Source organism: Neodiprion virginianus, chromosome 1 (assembly GCF_021901495.1).
Source record: "Neodiprion virginianus isolate iyNeoVirg1 chromosome 1, iyNeoVirg1.1, whole genome shotgun sequence".
NCBI lineage: Eukaryota > Metazoa > Arthropoda > Insecta > Hymenoptera > Diprionidae > Neodiprion > Neodiprion virginianus.
In genome coordinates this window covers 35,732,113-35,751,918 of record NC_060877.1, presented here as the reverse complement: position 1 = coordinate 35,751,918, position 19,806 = coordinate 35,732,113, and the positions used below count along the sequence as shown (strand labels likewise).

The window sequence follows — 19,806 nt, the reverse complement described above, 5'->3', positions numbered from 1 at the left end:
GTTATTATATAATATATCATTAATTATTCGGAGGATTATTCGAAAATCCCAAATCTGCGTTTACGTTCGTGCACCTTGATAATAATAATAATAATAATATTATTATTATTATTAATATTAATGATATAACGTTATGAAACATTTACATACTATCCCACTGGCAGTTAGAAATATATAGCAATGTTACTATTATAGCAATGTGTTTTGTCATAATTTATTTGTTTATTTATTTTATGTATACTTTCTAATCATCAAATGATCTCTTCTAATACATGGGACGATACAAATGAGCCGTCGTTTTTATGGGCCCGATGTGCTTTCATTTTCGATCAGTGCACGGTCACGTTTACATTGAGGCTGGTGGAGCCGGATGTAATGTGGTCAATGAAGCCTTGGTGCAAAATTACGCAGTCACCGGTCGCGAAAACTTCCCGTGGACGTTGCGCTGTTCGCAGAGAATTTACGGGCCCCGTATAGGTCAACGATCGCAGACCACCGTCGTCGTTACCGTCGACTACCTTGAAAGTTTACAAAACGATTATTGGTAGGTACATATATATTATGTATCTTTTTTTCATCTAATGTGTGTATATATATACACATTAGATGAAAAAAAGGCAGACAGCGAAGAAGATGATGGAGAGATACATCGTTGGACGTGAGAATTTTCAGTTTAATTTTGTTTTGACGACAAGTCTTATATTTTGAAATGAAATAAGAATAAGGGGAAATTGAATAACGCGTTTCCGTTCCTTCGATGATGTTAAAATTGGCGAATAAAATGAATAGACAGTTTTTGATTTTCTCTGCGATAATAATACTTGAATACTGCATCGCAAAGTGCCAGTCGTTGCATCCCCTACATCCAGACCGGCAACCCAAGCGATTACGATATCGCCCTGACTTTGCTCCTCGCCGTGAGAGTTTCCGTCGTCCTCGCAAGGATTTTGACTCGACCAATGGAGTCGCGCGGCCAAAACCGGAAGCGGAAGCCTGTTGCGGTACCTCGGCTGGATCTGACTTCCGTTGAATAATCTGGCCGCTGCACCTCTTGTGGTATTGCCAAGGAAAAAAGAAGGAAACCATTGATTACAGGGATATCGGTCGATGACCATAAGAGCTAGGGGATTGATTTTAATCAACAGAAACCATGTCCAATGTCCGTAGAAAATTACGTAGAAGAAACTTACGTCAGTTTACCGGAAACTAAAAGCAAGGCAAGACAGCGACTCGAGTCGCAGGACAGAGAGGCGAAGCTGACGATGAGGGTGCTTTTCGCTTCAGGTTCAACGCTCAGGATCGGAACCTCGGGATGATCGAAGAGGAAGTGATGAGTAAGGGCGGAAAACGCGACGTTGACGGCGCAGTCTAGTCTTGGGCACCTGATGGGCCTTCGGGAACACTCGGTGTGAATCAGGGCGACGTTTCCGTTGCCTGTATCCCCGGGGAAGCTCCCGATTCTCTGACGAACTTCCGGCTCCAGATCAGCGTCGCCGCCTCTCGCCATGCTGCAACAGCTTCGCTGTTGGCGAGGGTGAAGTCGCGAAAAACCGACGTTGGCCAAGGGCTGACCCACGTCTCCTGAATCTCCCTCCCATCCGGAATTATATCCCGTTGTGCAGCGCGAATTGCTTCCAAGAATTGCTGGCCCCATTCTTCCAATCTCGTTGAAATTTCGAGACCGATTCTTCGACTGATATTCCGCCTCATCGCCCGGTGCGGACGATCGCGTCGACTTCCGGATCACCTGGACCCCCCGGGGATCGCCCGACGATGATTGCACGTTCGTCTGACGCGTTATTCGATAGCAGCTTGCCGTCGATGCGTAAAGATCTGCTCCGCACACCACACAGCCTATGTCTAACAATATGATATATAGGAAATTGATTCGCTAGCGCATCCACTTCCCTTTTACACTTGAAAATTTGACAAAAGGTAGTTAGTCCAGTCGCTTTGTACAACAAAGGGCACCTGAATTTGCAATTTTTCGATACCGCTATTCTCTTTTGCCAACCATTTGAGGGGGTCCATTGTTAGTCTAAAACCAGAATTTTTACCAGATTCTGCAGCAACTTCGGCCGCCATCTTGAATTTATGTTTCAAGTCGGTAAACATCGATCGTATGGACAAAACATTGTTACGACCAAAGTTCTAGAGTATTAAATATCTTCCAAGTTCAGTTATGACTATTTCTTATAGTCAAAAGTTGAAAACGGGCGAGTTATTCGACAAATACGAATTCCCTCATAAATTCAACATGGCGCTCGAAGCTATTGCAGAATCTGGATCGAGATTATTATATTATTTCACTTTTCACATTTCCCACCATCCATGCATTCTGATTAGCATGCTTGGATGGTGGGAAATGTGAAAAGTGAAATAACATAATAATCCGACCCCCTGGTTTAAATTCTGCATTTAGCCTACCAATGACCCCCCTCCCCTAAAAATTGAAAATTGCATCCTCAAGTATACTACGTATAATAGTAGAAAGCTCAAGAGAATGCTACAACAGTACTTATTTAAGAAGAAAATCCGTTCTCTCCGGAGAGGTAATTCATCGCCACGAATACTCATGTTATCAAATATAGAAGGTGAAGAAATGTGAGACTAAATTATTTACACGAACCGGAACAAACCGTATAACGGTGAAGACACTGCTGACAAAGAAGATGGCCCTGGGTGCACGTGAGCATTGGTCCCGGGTTTGTGGAAACGCCGGCAACACCAGCAACACCCGGTGCCAAATGGCAAAGGCCGCAAATCATGGGTCTTTGAGTAGGGCCTGGATCCTTAGAGTTGTTCAATTGTTCGTCGGTGTAATCGTCCTCGGGCTCGTCGTCTTCGACTTCCGTCGACTCCCCCGTCGTCGGTGATCTGTCGCTGAAATTCTCGCGCTTTCTTCGGCTGTAAAAGGCCTCCTGATTCAACTGGAGGCTCGGACGACTGTTCATTTCACCCCTGATGGAATTAGGGGCGATTTCTGACCTCTGCTGCACTCTCTCCATCGTTTTTCACCCCTGTTACGCACGTTTTCCCGGTATTTCAGGGGGGCTTTTGCTCCGGATTTCGTCCGTGCCGACGTTACTCGATATTTCTGATCCCAATTGACGTTGGTCAAGCCTCGAGCAGCGCGTTGGTTCTCGACAAAACATTGTACAATTAATTTCAGCTTGGTATTTCTCGCTCACTTGTCCAATTCTGTGCTGATTTTTCTTACGTCGCAGATCACTGGGGTTGTATTTTTTTTTTTCTTGCGAGGAAATCAGCTCGTAAAATTATCGCAGAATTGAGACCGATGATAATTTATTCTCATAAAAATTTACAACCGCAACGGACTTGAAGAACGACCTAACGGCGTTAACCGTAAACCCTGTCATTGACAGTACTCCATTTTGGTATAGGCAGAAAAATAAAACAAAATGCACATCGGTTTACGTCTTATCATAAATTTATTCGATAATAATTTCAGATAATAATTACGTGAACATGCATACCTATACCTATTATATTAAATTTTTTAGGGATGTGTAATAAATAAAGGCGTTGAAACCTGGCGTTAATTTCTGTAGATAATTCAGTTGAACTTCTCCAAAGACAAGCTCTGCTCTACGTAATATCTTTCTCTGATGTTCATGGGTACAGAGATTTGTATAAAAATGAAGTAAAATTGGATTGCTCATCATGAAATTATAGGGGGAACGAATGCATAGAAAATTCAAAAACAACAAAGAATGCGTTTGAATGATTATACGTAGTTACTTTGAAAAATCCGAGACTTCGCTGTAGTTTTCACTGGAAAAATCTAAAAATAGATATTTACAGGACAAAAAAATTTTCACCACGTCTTTAACACTTGTGTTACGTGTGGGTATGAGTGACAGCAAATATTATATAAACAAATATTGTATTTGCATTTAGTTTCTCGGTGACATACGCGTATTTCAAGAGCCTCACCATAATTGTTCATTGTTTGCCTTCCTTTATATGCTTAATATCAATATTTGAGTTGTCCGACGATACTGTAATTTAGACGGTTTTTGACGCGAAGCAACAAACGTTGCATGATATAGTTAGGATAATTTCATACTCTGTATCGTTATGCTAACGAAGTCATAAAACACGTTCGATTCTTATTTTTACGTGGGTTGCGGGTCGAACCGAGAACTCCGATGATTCAAAACCCATTATACGCAAAGACAGTATCTATTATACCATATTGGAGTCACGTAAAGATTTTCGATTATATGACAGCTGAGTAATGGCATACGAAATCGTTAATTTTTTATACATATCGTAACGGACTAAAATCACCTCTACGCTGTATCTTCGAGCAGTATTCTTCTCATTACAGCGCGTCATGAACGCGGATAATAATTAATAAATGTCGTCCAGAGGTAGCACTTCCGTCTTCGCTCTGAAAATTTTAATTCCTTTTGATTTACGAGACGTTCAACAGCATATTATATGCCATTGATAATTGATACAATACGCGGGATTCGGGTACGCGTTACCCAGTTTTCTAAAAACAGCTGGAAAATTAAAGCACTCTCTCAATTTCCGTTTTATGCACAGTACATTATTTGAGATTATCGCTTTCGCAAACGATATTAATAAAAGTCGAACGAAAATTTCACTAGATTTACTTTTCGGTGCATGAAAATAAGCTCGATCAAGCTCGATCAACCTTCCGCAAGTTAAAAAATTGTAAGCCCTGTACCAAATTACCGTAACAATTATTTTTATTCAAACACGCTTTTATTCCAGCAAAGCCAATTTTTATCTAAGAATTTGAATTCGAAAATAACAAAATTCCGATAGTGGCCGTAATAATGCGGTTTCTATTATTCAGAAATTCATACCTGTAGCCTCTTATATCCGACGAATAAGTGACACGGACGATTCTTTTGCTCTTGTAATCGGTGTAGCCGTATTCCCCGAGCACCGTTCCATTCCGGAGCTTTTCTTCGTTGCGAAATTGTTCGTTACCTTCTGCATCGACGACGTTGTCGTAGCCAAAGGCGTAGGTTCCAGGTCCCTGCATCGCAGATTTAATCCAATATTAATGTTCCATAGTTTTGAGCGATAATTATTCGGCGAATCGGGTTTAACGTAGAATTTGCACATTGTACGTACGTTGGGATCTTTAATGTTGTAGGATGAAAACTCTGCCTCGGAGAGTCGACCTTCTCTGTACCGCTCCTGATCACCGAATCGTAAATTTCGTGATGAATTGCTCGTTCGATCATCAAGTTCGTTGCTGATTAACGCACTCTCGACATTTTTCCTCCGGTAAAAAGAGTCGGTTGGTTTTCCGGTAGCCAGGCCCAAAGTCAGGCCGAAGAGAAGAACGATTTTCCATGGCTGAAAAAACGCGGTGATAAGATACTGCAGTTTTGCTATCCCGATAGTTAACGATTAAAAAAATAGTGGCCATCTCGTTTGACGTTAGTGCAAAGCGTTTAATTGACGAATAAATATAACCGTATAAATTACCGTCTCGAGCATTGGAATATTGCGTAAAAAATTTCTTTTGCAAAATGAACGAAAACGAAGGGGAAGTTTTTATGACGAAAAAACTATTCGAGTCCAAGTGCCTAGTTCAAACACTGTTCCTAGCTCGGTGACAACTATCAAGCAAATGTCTCACTGGATTCTGTAACCCTTATTATAACTTTCGCGACCATGAAACCGCGAGTGGTCCCGCCGCAGAACCCCCACCTATTAAATCGCCATTAAAGTTTCATATGAAATAGATTCCCACGTCTTCGTTTTGACCCATAACTGTTGTGTTACAGATTATGCGGGCTCGTTTCATTCATATTTGTACCTATGGTGGGCTTCGGAACGGTCGTATTATATGGGTTGCTGTTTTTATTATGGGCATTAAAGCAGAAGTGTACTGAACCGCGAATTCTATGTCGGATGATTGTAGAGATAATATGTATTTCCTATACTCATATTTCAACCGGAAAACATCGAGTCTCTCTGTTACGCTTCAGTTGTAATGGGATATTGTAATTGTAAAATGCGCTCCACGATCTCAGTTGATAATGACGAAGGAATTATTCGACTTTTTTCAAATTCCTAATTAATAATTTCAATATTTAAATAAAGATAACGGTATTATACATGGTACAGCAATGTGTTCAAAGTACATGTTTAAAGATGCAAACTTTTTTTCAACTTCGATAAATTCTCGTTGGGCATCTGATTATAATGTCATCTCGGTGAAAAATATTTTGCATAGAATTTCTCGTACAATTGCTTATTCAAAAATTTTAAGCTCATACTAAATCAACGAGAATTTATTTTTGGGCATTGGTACGTTCTGCGAAGAACGTCGCGAAGAATCTTCGATTCACTGCGTGATTTTCGACTTAAGCTTGATTTACAAACCTTGCGGTGTCCAGGTTCACGAACTTCGATGATCTACTCGTATTGATGTCTCCTTCGATCTAGAATTATGTTGTTGTGGGTCGTGCTAATTATCACTATGCGTCATTGAAGTAATTCCTATTACATAACACTTTAATTTAAATACACATTTATTAAATATAATAGGTTATTTCAATCGATTTTCAAGGTTTGGTTTCACAATGGTGTTATTAACTAATCTGATTCGCTAATGGAATCACGTTGGTTATACTTGAAATCGGGTTGAAATTGAAAATGTAAAGTTAAGAATCAAAGTCAGAGATGGTATCTGTATCTAGATCGATATAGATCTTAAAGCTGTGGTTTGAGCATATAAAGCCCTCATAATTGCGTGTCGGTAAGTTACGGTACAAAGAGAGATCCGCCGTAATTATCGGTTGAGATTGCGTTACAAATTACTATCTTTGACATTACCAAGTTTTCATCGTTTTGCGCTGAAAATTATTTAATTATTTACAAATTCTTTTAAGTATATTTTCATAATGTACCGATTCAGTGCATGGTTTGATGAGAAATGTCTTAGTCTTTGTAAAGCCAACATTGCCGTGGCCAAATTGGGAAGAAAAATTCTCCCGAGTCGTTATAGCTTTATAGAATTTCCTTTGACCGTATTCGTCCACTCGTGTATTTACATGAAACGCGTAATACAGGTAGGTAGGTGTATACAACATGGGGGGTGATCAGGGCTGTCGAATGATTGTGGATATAAGGCCCATTTGAGCGCGCAAGCCCGTTGAAAATCGGCTGGAAATCAGGAAGGACGGGCGGTCATTAACGACGCGACGTTTATACTTCTCGGGCTCTTCGACGGGTTCGGATGATGCTGGGCGAGCGTGTGGGCTTGCAGGCTCTAAAATTTTATTCACGGTACCCGCATATTACCGAATAACTGTTCGCGGGTTATAGATGTGGTTGTGGCTGTTTAACCTTAGCAATATGACTATTTCTCGCCGTGCGAACTCTACAGTCTTTCCGTCAAAGGAATTTCACTGAACTCTGTTAAGAATAATCCACTTCACTGTGACGATATGTTTTTCTCAATGGTGCCATTAGGCAGTGCATGTACGATAATACCCACGCAGGTTTGAACTTGGCGACATTTTTCTTTGCAAATTTATCAATATCAGTAAAATTAAGTCTGTGAGGTGAAAATCTTGAGAAAAAAATTGAAGAGACAATATGTTCGTAGAAAGTGATCTTGATAAAATTTAGTGTATATTCATTATTTTAGTATAGGCTCTACATTTTGTCAGCAAAGCCTTACGACTTCTTTGTATTTTTCTACGACGAGTAAAATTTGGATAAAGTGAACGATAAAGTGAACTGTAGAAAAATGTTGAACAGACTCAAAGCACGTTGGAAAAAAAATGAAAGAAGAGCGCAAGTTTGCAAGATTTTGGTAGAGAATAATTTTCGGACTCGCGCCTTAGCGAAGGCAACCCGTTTTACGTAACGGAAAGAGGATCAGCAGGCTGAATCAGCTGTATGTGATGTAAGAATTGATAGAATGATTATAATATATCAGCGTTGTATACATTGAAATTGAGGCTGTAAAAAATTTATGAATAAAACAATCATACAACCTTCTGCACGTCTAGCGTAATAATGAATAATAAAACTTCGCTCAGTTATAACATTAAATATTAAGTTAAAGTAAAAATCTGCGAACCTTTTGAATAATTATTTGCTTCAGACATCAGAGTTTCAATGACCATGAAAAATATCATTACGGTGACCCTTGTATCGCCGTAAGTTATATTATTTAAAAATAATTCCACGCAAGTATCGTAAGATGATAAAATTCACAGTCGGCATTCGGTCGGCGTGCGCAAGAGAATGATTCAATTTTAAATAAACGCCGCGCTTATGCGACATCCATTTTGTTTTCGCCTATCCTCTCGCGTTTCGTGTTCCATGGCCGTAGGCTGTAGCAGAATAACATCATCGGCCATTATTGTGAATCGTGAATTGGGACTGTCTTGCAAGAATCTTCAGAGTTACAGTAGCAGTTCGTGTTTATCGAGGTTTTAATATAAGACGAAATATGCACACGATTACGGAGCTTGGTGCCAGCGTTCCAGCGTTTCTAGGCAAGTTATGGAAACTTGTCGAGGATCCAGAAACCGACGACCTTATTTGCTGGGCACCCGTAAGTTTTTCATATTCCTAATTTTCCGTCCAGGTATAGAATTATCGGAAAGTTTGATCACACACTACGAATCTTCAGTTATGTTGTACGCGAAGTTTTATAAAATATCATTAGCAATAGCACGATCTTCGTTACTGCGTACAATTTGGCGGCATCTGACGTTTCCGAATGTACGTTCTTCCATCAATGATGTGAACCAACTTATCGGACGTACACACACACGCACACCGACAAGTTGGTACAGAATTTGATTATGGAAATTTTTGAATGATCCGCCTCATTGACCATATAAAAGTCTATAATCGTGTTTAGACAAAATGATGTAACATTTTTAATTTACACCTATTGACATACATTCCTGCAATTTGCGCAGAATGAAATTATTCCATTTTTTTCTATATTCCAAAGCCTTTTAACAGTATCTCATTGCGAAATTGGAACTCATGCTTAGCATGTTAATTTCACTGACAAAAAAGAAGTGAAGAAGAAAAAGAGAAGAAAAAATTTAAAAAGTGAAATCAAAACTTTAGTGAATTCTTGCCCAATTTCAAACCTGTTGTCATTTAACCGTGATGTTTGGAATAGGTACATACGTCAATATTTGCTCTTCCATGCAGACAGGTTTTATTTTTTGACAAAATCAAAGCACACACAATTACAACAACTTTGTGCCGAATAGAATATTTTGGTTCATTTCATTTTAACTTCAGCTTTGAATCTCGTCTTGCATTTTGGAATCTGGAGTGAATACGGACTTCGATTCTAAAGTATTGGAAATTTCTCACCTGGTATCACCGGTTATATAAATTAGATTGATGATTATTTTTTGAAATCTGTTCATTATTGCATTGACTGACACACATACAGGCCCAAAATAATTTTTACCACCAATATTTTGCACCTATTTTTTTCCATAATCGTTCGTTAGGTAATTATTGCAAAAAATACATGTTATGTGACGATTGCACCAATAGCATAGCTCGTAAAGAATATAAGAAAGAATAAATGACTTATGTAACTTCTGCAGATACAATCAATACATTTCAGTGTCTTTCAATTTACACATGCATAAGTTTGATCAATAGAAAAAGTTTGTGGACATACCTTTTTATATCAATGAGTCATATCGTGTAATTCAGCTTACCAAAAGTTTCGTCAAAATTTCATTAGGGAAGCAAATTACATTCCTTTTATCAGTATTTGTAAGGAAAGTTACTCACAAAGTCGCTACAGGAAAAAGCACTTGTACGTCAGATCAAAGCCTTCTGGACCTGACTTCGCATTGCTTATGTAAAATTTATGCATGGTCTGGACTGGTGAAAGTGAATTATGTTACTGTAAATTACTTTTTCCATGAAATAGTAATTCAAGTTAAATTTTGATTCATTTGAAGAAACAAAAACAAAATTTCTCATTGTGTTCGAATCGTATGCGCAGTCCATTTTACATTTTAGAATCTTATTGATATTGATGAGACGATCTTGCTGATTCCAAAAGTTGCATGCCATTTTATCACAAATAAGCTTTGAAATTTATAATACCACAAGTCCTGTGTGAGATTGCTCCAGTTCGACACCGAACTTCAACAACATAACAATGTCAATCAACTTATTCTCTTTTGGCGTGATTGCAGAGTGGAACAAGTTTTTTTATCCGCAACCAGGCACAGTTTGCTCGAGAGTTACTGCCTCATTATTACAAGCATAACAACATGGCAAGTTTTGTCCGGCAGCTTAACATGTGTACGTATTTATTATTAGTGAATAAACATTTCAAACAGAATTTCAACTTCTCTGAAAGTGACATTTTTTTCAAAATAAACAGTATTCGATGATGTAAAAATTTTTAAATTCAACACTACGTTGCTTGCGCACTTTTACAGATGGATTTCACAAGAAAGTATCCGTTGAATTAGGAGGGTTGAAGTGTGACAAGGATGAAATGGAATTTGCACATCAGTATTTCTGTAAAGGACATCCTTGCCTCTTGGAGCATATCAAACGAAAAGTAATAGTTTTGTTTTTTTGCATATTCATTTTTCAAAAGTTTTCATTGTTGATCTAAAGTCATGTCACTGTTTTTAATCTAACAAGTACATGTTCAATTCTTGGGCGATACCTTGAGAAATCTGTTACACTCAAATTCTATTGAAAATATCAAACCTTTAACATCGTACACTAGCCGCTAAGTCATTGCAAATTTTGGAACCTGATAATTGCAGATAGCGTCCAGCAAAAGTCAAGATACGGCGCAACCCATAATAAAACCAGAACTTATGAACAAAATGTTGACGGAAGTAAGAAGCATGCGTGGTCGACAGGAACACCTCGACTCTAGGTTGGGCACGATGAAACGAGAAAATGAAGCTCTGTGGAGAGAGCTGGCAATGCTCAGGCAGAAGCACATCAAGCAGCAACAGATTGTCAACAAACTGATCCACTTCTTGGTCACACTTGTTCAACCATCGAGGAACGGAGGAGCAGGAGGTCTTTCCGTCAAAAGGCGATATCCTCTGATGATCGATGATCCCAATCGTCAGAGAGCCAAACAAAGCAAAATGTCAAATGTTAAGGTAGGATGATCTGATGAAAGATTTGAATCCATGACTTACGATACTTACCTTAACAGCTGGGACAAATAGTGTCTGGGAAAAACTAGAATCAAGTTTCTAAGTGACTTCCGAAACTCTTTCGTCAAATAACATTTTCTCTTCTAGGTCAACACATCGCCTACAGGTCCAGTTATACACGAGCTAGATCCAACCGACCAAGAGTTAGAGCCAGAATATATTGTTGCAGAGTATGTCGCCGTTTTAAATTGATTGTGCTGCCAAGAATATTTTTCTGATTACTAATACTTGTTTAATTACAGAATTTTAGAGCATGGCGCCAGCCCTTCAGTCCAAAGTCCCGACGCCCGTGGCACATCTTCTCCAAATGAAGACAATATACAGTTCACTACGTCCCCCAGTCCCATCCACAGAACGGAAGATGTGCATTTGAACAGCCATCAACAAGATGTTGGTTGCAAAAAGAATCGCGGCAGTAAAGGGAAGAAGCCGTAAGTGTGATAGTAATTTGTTTTTAACAAATTTCAATATCATACATCTATGCATTAATTCAATTTTCATTGGGCATGAGGGTTTCATTCAACAATATTGCAATACTTTTTTCTTTTGGAGGCTGTTGAAGTAATGCTTCAAACGGTGTTCATGAAATTCTGATTCGAATGTGATGATTGTCGACTGAATTATTGTTCTGTGAAATACTAATGCATTAATAAATCTATTACCATTCCTTGCATAAGTCTAATCAATTTTTGGCAAGGAATTTGTTGTTTTTATTTAATCAATTGAAGGTATATATTGTTTATTGCAATTCGTGATTTGTGGATATTATTATGTATAAGAAATGACTGCGTTTTGAACGCTGCCAGGAGGAAAAACAAGGTGCCCGTCAAAATTCTGATTCCGCCGCTGGAACAGGGCGAAAATACCAGGTTATTCATATTTCTCCTGTGATTGAGTTTGGTGTTGGTGTCCGAGATTTGTCATGCTTGCAAATATCGTTCTGTCTTTCTTTTCCTGTTTCTTTTTCTTGCGCAGAAGAAATGAAAATTCAATTAAACATTTCCAATCCGAAATTTTCGATAAGGCTTTTTTTCGATTTTCATACAGTTACATTGGAAAATATATAACTTTCATCTTATTTTGCATCGAATTTTTGCGAGATGATATTTTTTTGAACCAAATACTTAGAAATCTCAAGTTATGCTGCGTTATTCAATTTCAAAACAGACCAGATCTATGGTTACTTAACATGCCAGGCTGATAGTGTGCTGGATATTATCGTAAACAAGTAAATGTTGGTGGATTTGTAAAACACAAACGGAATGGATGGCAGACTCATGAATACCATGTCTTAGATTGAACTTAGGAAATTTTAATACATTCGGCAATTCGTCTTGGATTTTTATAAGACAACAATCTGAAGAAAAAGATCGATTGTCCGACCTGGAATTTCTGGCAAAGTTATAGAATTTGAAGAATATTCGAAACTATGACACAGTTTTGATTTTGATGTAACAATTCTTGAAACATTGAAAGAAATTAAGCTAATCGATTATTCTGTAACTTTGGAAAATTCTTGATCATTTCTTTTCGACGAAACTTGAGTGGATGGCTTAATATTGTCTTCTTATAAGCTTTGATTTAAACAATACACACTATTTAGTACATTCTTAGTTGTTATACATTCCAAATCAAAGCATTACCAATGATTATTAAATTCGTAACTATTACTACTATGTAAGGTAGATTCCTAAAGCCTTGTAATTGTGCAAATTGAACTTTCAAAAGCGCAAATCTATGTCTTCAAAATATATTTAATCCAGCATGCTAAATCGGGGAGTAACGATGGCGCAAACGTAGACAATTTGTGTGAATGAAAACCGTTTTTATTATCAAGTCACAGTTCGTCAACTTAACTTAATGAATCATTATTAGAAAAAACGTTATTTCGCAACTTGAAAGTTGAATAAAATTTAGTGAACCATAATGAAGTAAAACATACTTAATTCATTCTAAAGTTGCAAGATAGTGATTTTCTTTTTGTCTTATATTACGTTGACGTTACTAACTTTAATCTCGTTTCTTATTTATTCTTTCTTTCCTTAGGCACTGCTACATTATATGTACGATACATAAATTTTTCTATTAAATTTATGATTCCTTATTGACATAGTTACTCATTCTGCACATTTCTGCCTTCAACAGTGTTAATATTCGTATTGGTAGTCGTGCCTAAGGCCGAGTTGAAGCCTCAGTTAGCAGGTAAATGTGCTGAACTTATTTGAAACAAGGTAATGCAGTTTGGTTTTATGCTCATAATTCTGCAAATGTATTAGGGCTTCAAACCTTTCGATGAAATATTTATTGCCCGATTATATAATTTTATTTTGATGTCTTTGTTTTATATTCACATTTTTGGCTGTTATCTCTGGCTACCAGCATAAAATTTGCATGTCTGAGAGTATGGATAGAAAAAAACAGAGAGACAGAGAGAGAGAGTGAGTGAGAGAGTGAGAGAGTGAGAGAGTGAGAGAGTGAGAGAGTGAGAGAGAGAGAGAGAGAGTATTAAGCTAAGTAAATCGAGATCAATATAAAAATCAAGACCAGCTATCAAGCGAGGCTGTCTCGGTTTTTAGGGAAGAAACGCTGTATCTTGATGTGCCTGCGACGACTTCCAGTAGTCCTCCGCCTGAGAAAACTTTACCAGTCGAAATTAAGAGGAACATGAAACCCGTTCCATTGGCTGTAGTTCGGAGTTCTAAACTAGCCGCAATGGCTGCAAATATGAAGTCCTCAACCGATTTTGACATTGACTTGGATATCGACAGCGTTGGCAGTGCAGAAGATGACCGAATCGTGGATAATGTATCACCTACAGAAAAATTACAGAAACTGGACGAGATACTGCTGATTCCTGATACAATTGAGAACGATAACGAAGATGTTAGTGATGATGAAGCTTACAAAGATTTACCGAGTCAGGAAAGATCCACTGGTAATGAAGCTGACAACTGGATCAAGAATCGAGAAGTCATCACAAATAACAACGGAGAAGGAAGTAGCGCAGCATCTAGCGATTTATCATTGAGTTGTTTAAATGATCCAATTAGGTTAGGACCTACGTAAGTTCAAATCAGCCCCAAGGTGTTCAAACAACGTTATAGGGATTATAATTTTGATCCCAATTCCTGAGTGTGGGTTGTTTACAATGAATTGATATCTCTTTACATCTTCTCTTTTCTAAATTCTTTAAAAATTACGGTAATATTTATTTCAATTGACAATTTTTACATATCATTAGATTATTCCGGACAAGTCAATTGATTAAGCAAACCATAAATACAATTCATATTTACATGTATTACAAATTTAAAAAGATTTAGTCATAGTAACAATATTCCTATTATTAATTTTTTTTTTTTAGCATACGTTTGTATACTACATTTATTTTTTTCAAAAACTGAGTCGATTTTTAAGAACTGTGTATATTTGGTTTTTGTTTTTCACAATAAAAAATTGTCTTCAGGGACGAAGTGGACAACCACGTGGAAACTGTGCAGTCTGAGTTGGATAACTTGAGAGAATTGCTGCGAGGCGAGGGTTACAGCATTGACGCCAATGCTCTATTGGGAGTATGTATAAGAAATCAGTTGTATTTGATTTATCGATACTTGAGTCATTTTTTAAATGACAACCCTACATCTGATACTTAATTGTCTGCATTCAACTTCGACTCATAATCACTTACATTTTTTGTTATTTTTTCTAATTCTTTCTAGTTATTTGGTGCCGATGATCCGATGTCGTTTGGGATCCCAATGAATCCAGAACTTGACCCACATGCGCAGATGCATAGAGAAAGAGAAGGAGATGATATGGGTATGCTGATAGCTCCAGAATATTAGAAAGTTGTACTAAGATTTTTTTTCTGTTCTAAAGATAATTGACCTTTTATTGTCGCTTACCTGGTTGATATTGAAAAATTCGTTCTAATTAATATTTCAGAGCTTAACGGAGGCGGAGAACTCATGACATACAATCCTCCTCAAAATTTCCTTGATTTTGATAATGATATATTTTTGGGAGCAACCTCTTCGCTATCATCCCCACTGAATAATTCGACAAACAATTATCAAGATTCTTACGACTTTGAAGACAGTAAGGCATCACTTTTAGAGTCGTTGAATGCTGTTAACGACAACCTAGAATCCTCTTAAGTCTTCTTCTGCGGTGAGCACATAGATTTACAGTCAAGTTCTTTAATAAACGCTCGACATTGTCTGATTGATGTGCGATTGAACAAATAATTAAAAAGTTAATCGAAATTGTTTTATTTAAGTATCTATATACATGAATATGTATAACTATGTTATTATATTCACGTTTTTAGGATGCAATGAATTTCTATCGTGGCTGCCAAATTTCTTGACAATTTTTAATAGACTGCAATCCCTTTTAATAGATCACGTTTGAGTTTCAAAATGAAGTCTCACTTTCCTTGGCATTATGTAATCTCTCTATACTATAGTATTGATTATAAAAGAAGCACAGTAAAATGAGAAACAATTGACAAATACATTGCATAGTTACGATAAATGTAGAGTTACGTCGATAATTTCATTATTTTCAAAATATAGAAATAGAGTTGACGGAAAACATTCATCAGTTTCATTGAATGCTTATTTTTTTGCATACTGATAGTTTTTATTTATGTATTTTTTTTTCCACAACTGCAGGTACTGTTCAGTCGCAATACATTCAGAAAATTAAAAGAACTGTAAAGATTGGCTATATTAAAGAATAACGGTGATTAGTCAAGTCTCTTGATTGAATGTGGTATTTGAAAAAGGTATTTTCTGTAAATATTCCCTAAAATACCTATATAATCAGAGGCTGATGAAGCAAAACATTTATAGTGATAATTTTATGCACTAAAAGCAAAAAAGCAAAAATATCATTGCATTTGGTCCAAACTGTTACTTATAATTAAAACTGACTTTAGATTTTATAGGTGACTATATGTTTTACCATATAATATATTGATATATATATTTCTTAATAATCTCATAGTTGCCAATAGAATTCATTCAAACAATGCAAGCTTGGATAAGTCTGAAAATTGTTGTGTTAACGTGTGACACGATTGATTGTCTAAAAAATACTGGCAACCAGTTGAAGAAAAAATGACATACCACCGATAGATTAATAAGTTCCATCTGTTCTTCAATATTTCTGATAATCGATAAGTTGGCTCACTTTGTATCAGTTTCTTAAATTTAATTTTGATACTAAAACACTTGAAGGATACTTGTACAGTATTCTTATACATTTCCAATGTAGAAATCATGTATCAATTTAATTAAAACTGTTACAAAAGATTATGAGTTCAACTTTGATGGGTAAATTTAAGTTCATTATTACTTAAACGTTTTGATTGAAAATGTCCAGTTACAAGGCTCAAATTTTTGTTATGATATAATTAATCGGCACAAAGTAATGGTCGTTGACTGTTAGATTAACACAGGTCCTTCGATGATAGAATTCTCGACCGATCCAATGTAATTTTGTTTTGCAAAATTTTTTCAACACAATGCGAACTATGTACCCGGGATTGTTACGAATTTTATCAGATTGTTGTATATTGTACCTCTCCCAAATATGGTTGTTAGAAGTGTTTATTAGCCTTTTTCTTGAACACATTAAACAATCTTATAAAACCGTGATTTTATTTTTGAAGATAGTAATTTATCGGATCAAAAAGCATCAGCGATTATCAATATTTTAATTCATTCAGACTGACTTTCTAAAAATAAATAATATAGAATCTGGAACAGATTGATTATTTATGTAAATTAATAAATTTTGAAAGTGCTTTGTAACTATTGCCAAACAAAAATCTCTGGAAATGCATTTTATTTTTTTTTTTTAACAGCTGTGAATGAAGCCAAACTTTAAATTTGATTATTGACAATGGGAAAGATTTGGATGGGAAGTATCCGCAGATTTTTGTTATTTTTCATGTACAGTCAAAGAGCTTTTGACTTTAGAGTTTTCAAAGTTCAATTTAAATGAATGTTGTATAGAAGGATAATTTTGATTGAGTGAAAATTTGATTTTCGAATTATAATTTCTATGAATGTTTTCAATGGTTTACAGCAAGTACGACTTTTAGACTTTGGCTTTTATTTAAAACCTTAGCACCTCTCGCACTATAGATGTAAACTGTCGCGTGAAGTATTCAAAGGTCATATGGTCTCAAGCTATCGAAATTAGCGAATCAAATTATGACTAAAATTGTTGTTGAAGCTTTTATGTATATTGTAAAGTGAATGGTGCGAAATAAAATAAAAGACTGAATATCTTCCGATTAAAGTAGAATTTAGGTGTATCTTTTTGTTTCGTTTCTTGTTTCTTATATTATAATATACTGTTACCGTATGGCGGGTACTCTGTACGGTATGCATTGCTTGAAAACGCCTCTAGCAGGTAATGGAAAATGTGCCGTTTTTGTCAGTGTCCCATCAGAAAATTCGGACCAGATTGAATGTTGACAATTCGGAATTTCTTTTACATCCATCAGCTTGCAGATCGAATGTTTTCATGGTCTAGTTAATAGCAGAGATTAGTGAATTGATACATTTTTTTTTTTATAGTTTAACGTAGTCTGTATGCTATATACTTTATTCTTAAGACGATGAAAACTATAATTTCTTCTCTTTCTATTTTAGAATTGGAGGAAAGACTAAGGGTATCGTAATTGGGTAATTCATTAAATTACCAATTGATTTTGTTATTAAAATATAATAATAATAATAATAATAATAACAACAACAAGAACAGCAAAAACAACAACAATAATAATAACAACAATAATAATAATAATGCAAAATTTATTATCTCTATCAATTAATTGGTAACTTAAGCATGTTTATTAATCAAAAGGAGGCGAAAATAGCGAAGTATTGAATGTAAATTTGTATCTAGAATAAACACTTGTAAGCACGGGGTTGAATATGTGAGACATTCGGTCAGAGTTCGAAGGTTTTTATACATGACACTAAAAAATATTTCTGCACTCGCATTACGGGTTTCTGGCTAGTATACCTATACTTTTGTTGAACCAAATTGTTTGAAAATAATTTACTTTTACGAGTAACACAAAATTTACGTATCCTAAATCAACGAGTCGATCACAAATTTTTGCTAACAATAATGCGAGTATGTTTCGTCAGACAACAGATAGGAATATCTTTTTCCCCCCTTTATTTCTAATCAATTTATCAATTTCTGTAAAAAAAAAATCATACACTTGGTCTGGGAAATCATCGACAAGTAGCATATTGGATGTTAGTTTTTAAGTTGGAATATACTTGACTAATTTCATTTGTAGCAATTAATGACGTATTCTTTAATCATTATGAGCATAGGCTGATTGTGTTTTCATCGGTTTTACGTAATTGACTAACAAAAAAAAAAAAAACAAAAAGAAAGGAAATAACGCCGTGTTGAAATAAATTAGAAACAAGTTGAATCATGTTTCAAATCTCAGCTTCAATAATATATCATAAGCAGGATCTTCCATTCTTTCTATGCTACGTAGATTTTAATAATTACGTATCGTGTAATTAACAATGAGTTTTCTCGCTTATTCATCTAGACTTCCGAGATTTTCTTGTGTTCTACTAAAATACATTAAGCTGATAAAATAGTTCATATCAAACTTGCTTTGCACTGACTCATACCTCACAAGCAATAAGATTATTAGGTGATGCGAGGTTTGTATTCACTGAAATGCATATTAGATATACAATTAAGTATTGTACAATCTAGCATTATTTTTCTAAATAGACAGTAACGGTTTCAAATAATTCCACACTTACGTACATTTTGAGTTAAAATGATTTCGTTTATTCATTACACACATACATGCAGACATTGTAGGGCATGCTTCTTTGTTGGAAATGTGAAAAAAATGTCATAATTACTTGCTTTAAATATTTACACAAAACAAAATCATTCTCGTTATTGTATTTAATTGCAAAAAGAAATTATTTTTAACATGGAAATTCAAACTTTGCCGATCGTGCGAACTATGATATTTATTTTTATTGCATAATTTAACAAAAGTTTTGGTTGCTTACGTCTAAAGAAATGATCGGTAATACCAAATGAAGAAACAAAAAAATTTTCCAACGAAATTTTGTCGGTACTTGATAATGACAATTACTATTTATTCTTCATTAACAAAAACATTTGAATGAATTTGTTTTGCAAGCGTCCAACCGCAGGTGTAAAATTTATAAATGTTATTACTTGTTGAAATGTTATTCAAATGCAAAAAAGGAGATGTCTTTGGGCTATAGTGATTGTAATTTTGTACATATTTTGTAGTTTCGTGGTCATGTTATAAAACGGTTGTAACAACGTTTTCAAATTTCAAATTGGAAATATTAACTCGAAATTGCTTAAACATTGGCTGATTTTCTAAGAAAGATATTTCATAAAAATCTCTATAAATTAATGTAAAATAGAGTCTTACGATCTTGCGAAAGTCGTTTTCGTATCGTCACGCGCTGTTGAATCTTTGACTTACGGAACCTTTTACTATTTTACAAGGGAATTTCAGCTATATTTTAATACGTCTGTAATA

At 35.8% G+C, this 19,806-nt stretch overlaps 3 protein-coding genes across 7 annotated transcripts; 1 reads left to right on the top strand and 2 right to left on the bottom strand.

The window, feature by feature from the left end:
• Positions 1–82: 82 nt before the first annotated feature.
• LOC124310558 (uncharacterized) lies at positions 83–2,203 on the bottom strand. Its single transcript, XM_046774612.1, has 3 exons — positions 1,191–2,203; positions 822–1,050; positions 83–518 (listed from the first exon to the last, which is right to left on the bottom strand). The coding sequence occupies exons 1-3, from the start codon at positions 1,652–1,654 to the stop codon at positions 330–332; spliced, it is 882 nt and encodes a 293-aa protein (XP_046630568.1). The 5' UTR covers positions 1,655–2,203; the 3' UTR covers positions 83–329.
• A 1,591-nt stretch (positions 2,204–3,794) lies between these two features.
• On the bottom strand, positions 3,795–5,643 carry LOC124310556 (uncharacterized). The gene is made up of 4 exons (XM_046774611.1): positions 5,497–5,643; positions 5,137–5,364; positions 4,863–5,038; positions 3,795–4,417 (listed from the first exon to the last, which is right to left on the bottom strand). Exons 1-4 carry the CDS (start codon positions 5,506–5,508, stop codon positions 4,378–4,380), a joined length of 456 nt encoding a protein of 151 aa, XP_046630567.1. The 5' UTR covers positions 5,509–5,643; the 3' UTR covers positions 3,795–4,377.
• A 2,693-nt stretch (positions 5,644–8,336) lies between these two features.
• LOC124297284 (heat shock factor protein 1) lies at positions 8,337–19,491 on the top strand. 5 transcript variants are annotated; one of them, XM_046748163.1, is made up of 12 exons: positions 8,337–8,587; positions 10,221–10,329; positions 10,470–10,594; positions 10,809–11,159; positions 11,304–11,386; positions 11,459–11,647; positions 11,996–12,085; positions 13,793–14,278; positions 14,683–14,788; positions 14,936–15,035; positions 15,162–15,386; positions 17,885–19,491. In XM_046748163.1, exons 1-11 carry the CDS (start codon positions 8,483–8,485, stop codon positions 15,371–15,373), a joined length of 1,956 nt encoding a protein of 651 aa, XP_046604119.1. In that variant the 5' UTR covers positions 8,337–8,482; the 3' UTR covers positions 15,374–15,386; positions 17,885–19,491. The 5 variants fall into 5 exon arrangements, with proteins under 5 accessions (XP_046604119.1, XP_046604128.1, XP_046604111.1 ...); XM_046748172.1 differs by lacking the exon at positions 17,885–19,491 and having other exon boundaries at positions 13,793–14,266; positions 15,162–17,534; XM_046748155.1 differs by lacking the exon at positions 17,885–19,491 and having other exon boundaries at positions 15,162–17,534.
• Positions 19,492–19,806: the final 315 nt, after the last annotated feature.

Bases quoted from the DNA above. Each gene is read 5' to 3' on its own strand.
- LOC124297284 (XM_046748163.1), top strand. From the start codon at position 8,483: ATGCACACGATTACGGAGCTTGGTGCCAGCGTTCCAGCGTTTCTAGGC. The intron at 8,588-10,220 runs GTAAGTTTTTCA...GCGTGATTGCAG, and splicing joins ACCTTATTTGCTGGGCACCC to AGTGGAACAAGTTTTTTTAT. The intron at 12,086-13,792 runs GTTATTCATATT...CTCGGTTTTTAG, and splicing joins GAACAGGGCGAAAATACCAG to GGAAGAAACGCTGTATCTTG.
- LOC124310556 (XM_046774611.1), bottom strand. The intron at 5,039-5,136 runs GTACGTACAATG...TCTGCGATGCAG, and splicing joins ACAACATTAAAGATCCCAAC to GGACCTGGAACCTACGCCTT. The intron at 4,418-4,862 runs GTATGAATTTCT...TAAAATTTTCAG, and splicing joins TCGGATATAAGAGGCTACAG to AGCGAAGACGGAAGTGCTAC.
- LOC124310558 (XM_046774612.1), bottom strand. From the start codon at position 1,654: ATGGGGCCAGCAATTCTTGGAAGCAATTCGCGCTGCACAACGGGATAT. The intron at 1,051-1,190 runs GTAAGTTTCTTC...CAATACCACAAG, and splicing joins TTAGTTTCCGGTAAACTGAC to AGGTGCAGCGGCCAGATTAT. The intron at 519-821 runs GTATTATTATCG...TAAACTTTCAAG, and splicing joins CTTTGCGATGCAGTATTCAA to GTAGTCGACGGTAACGACGA.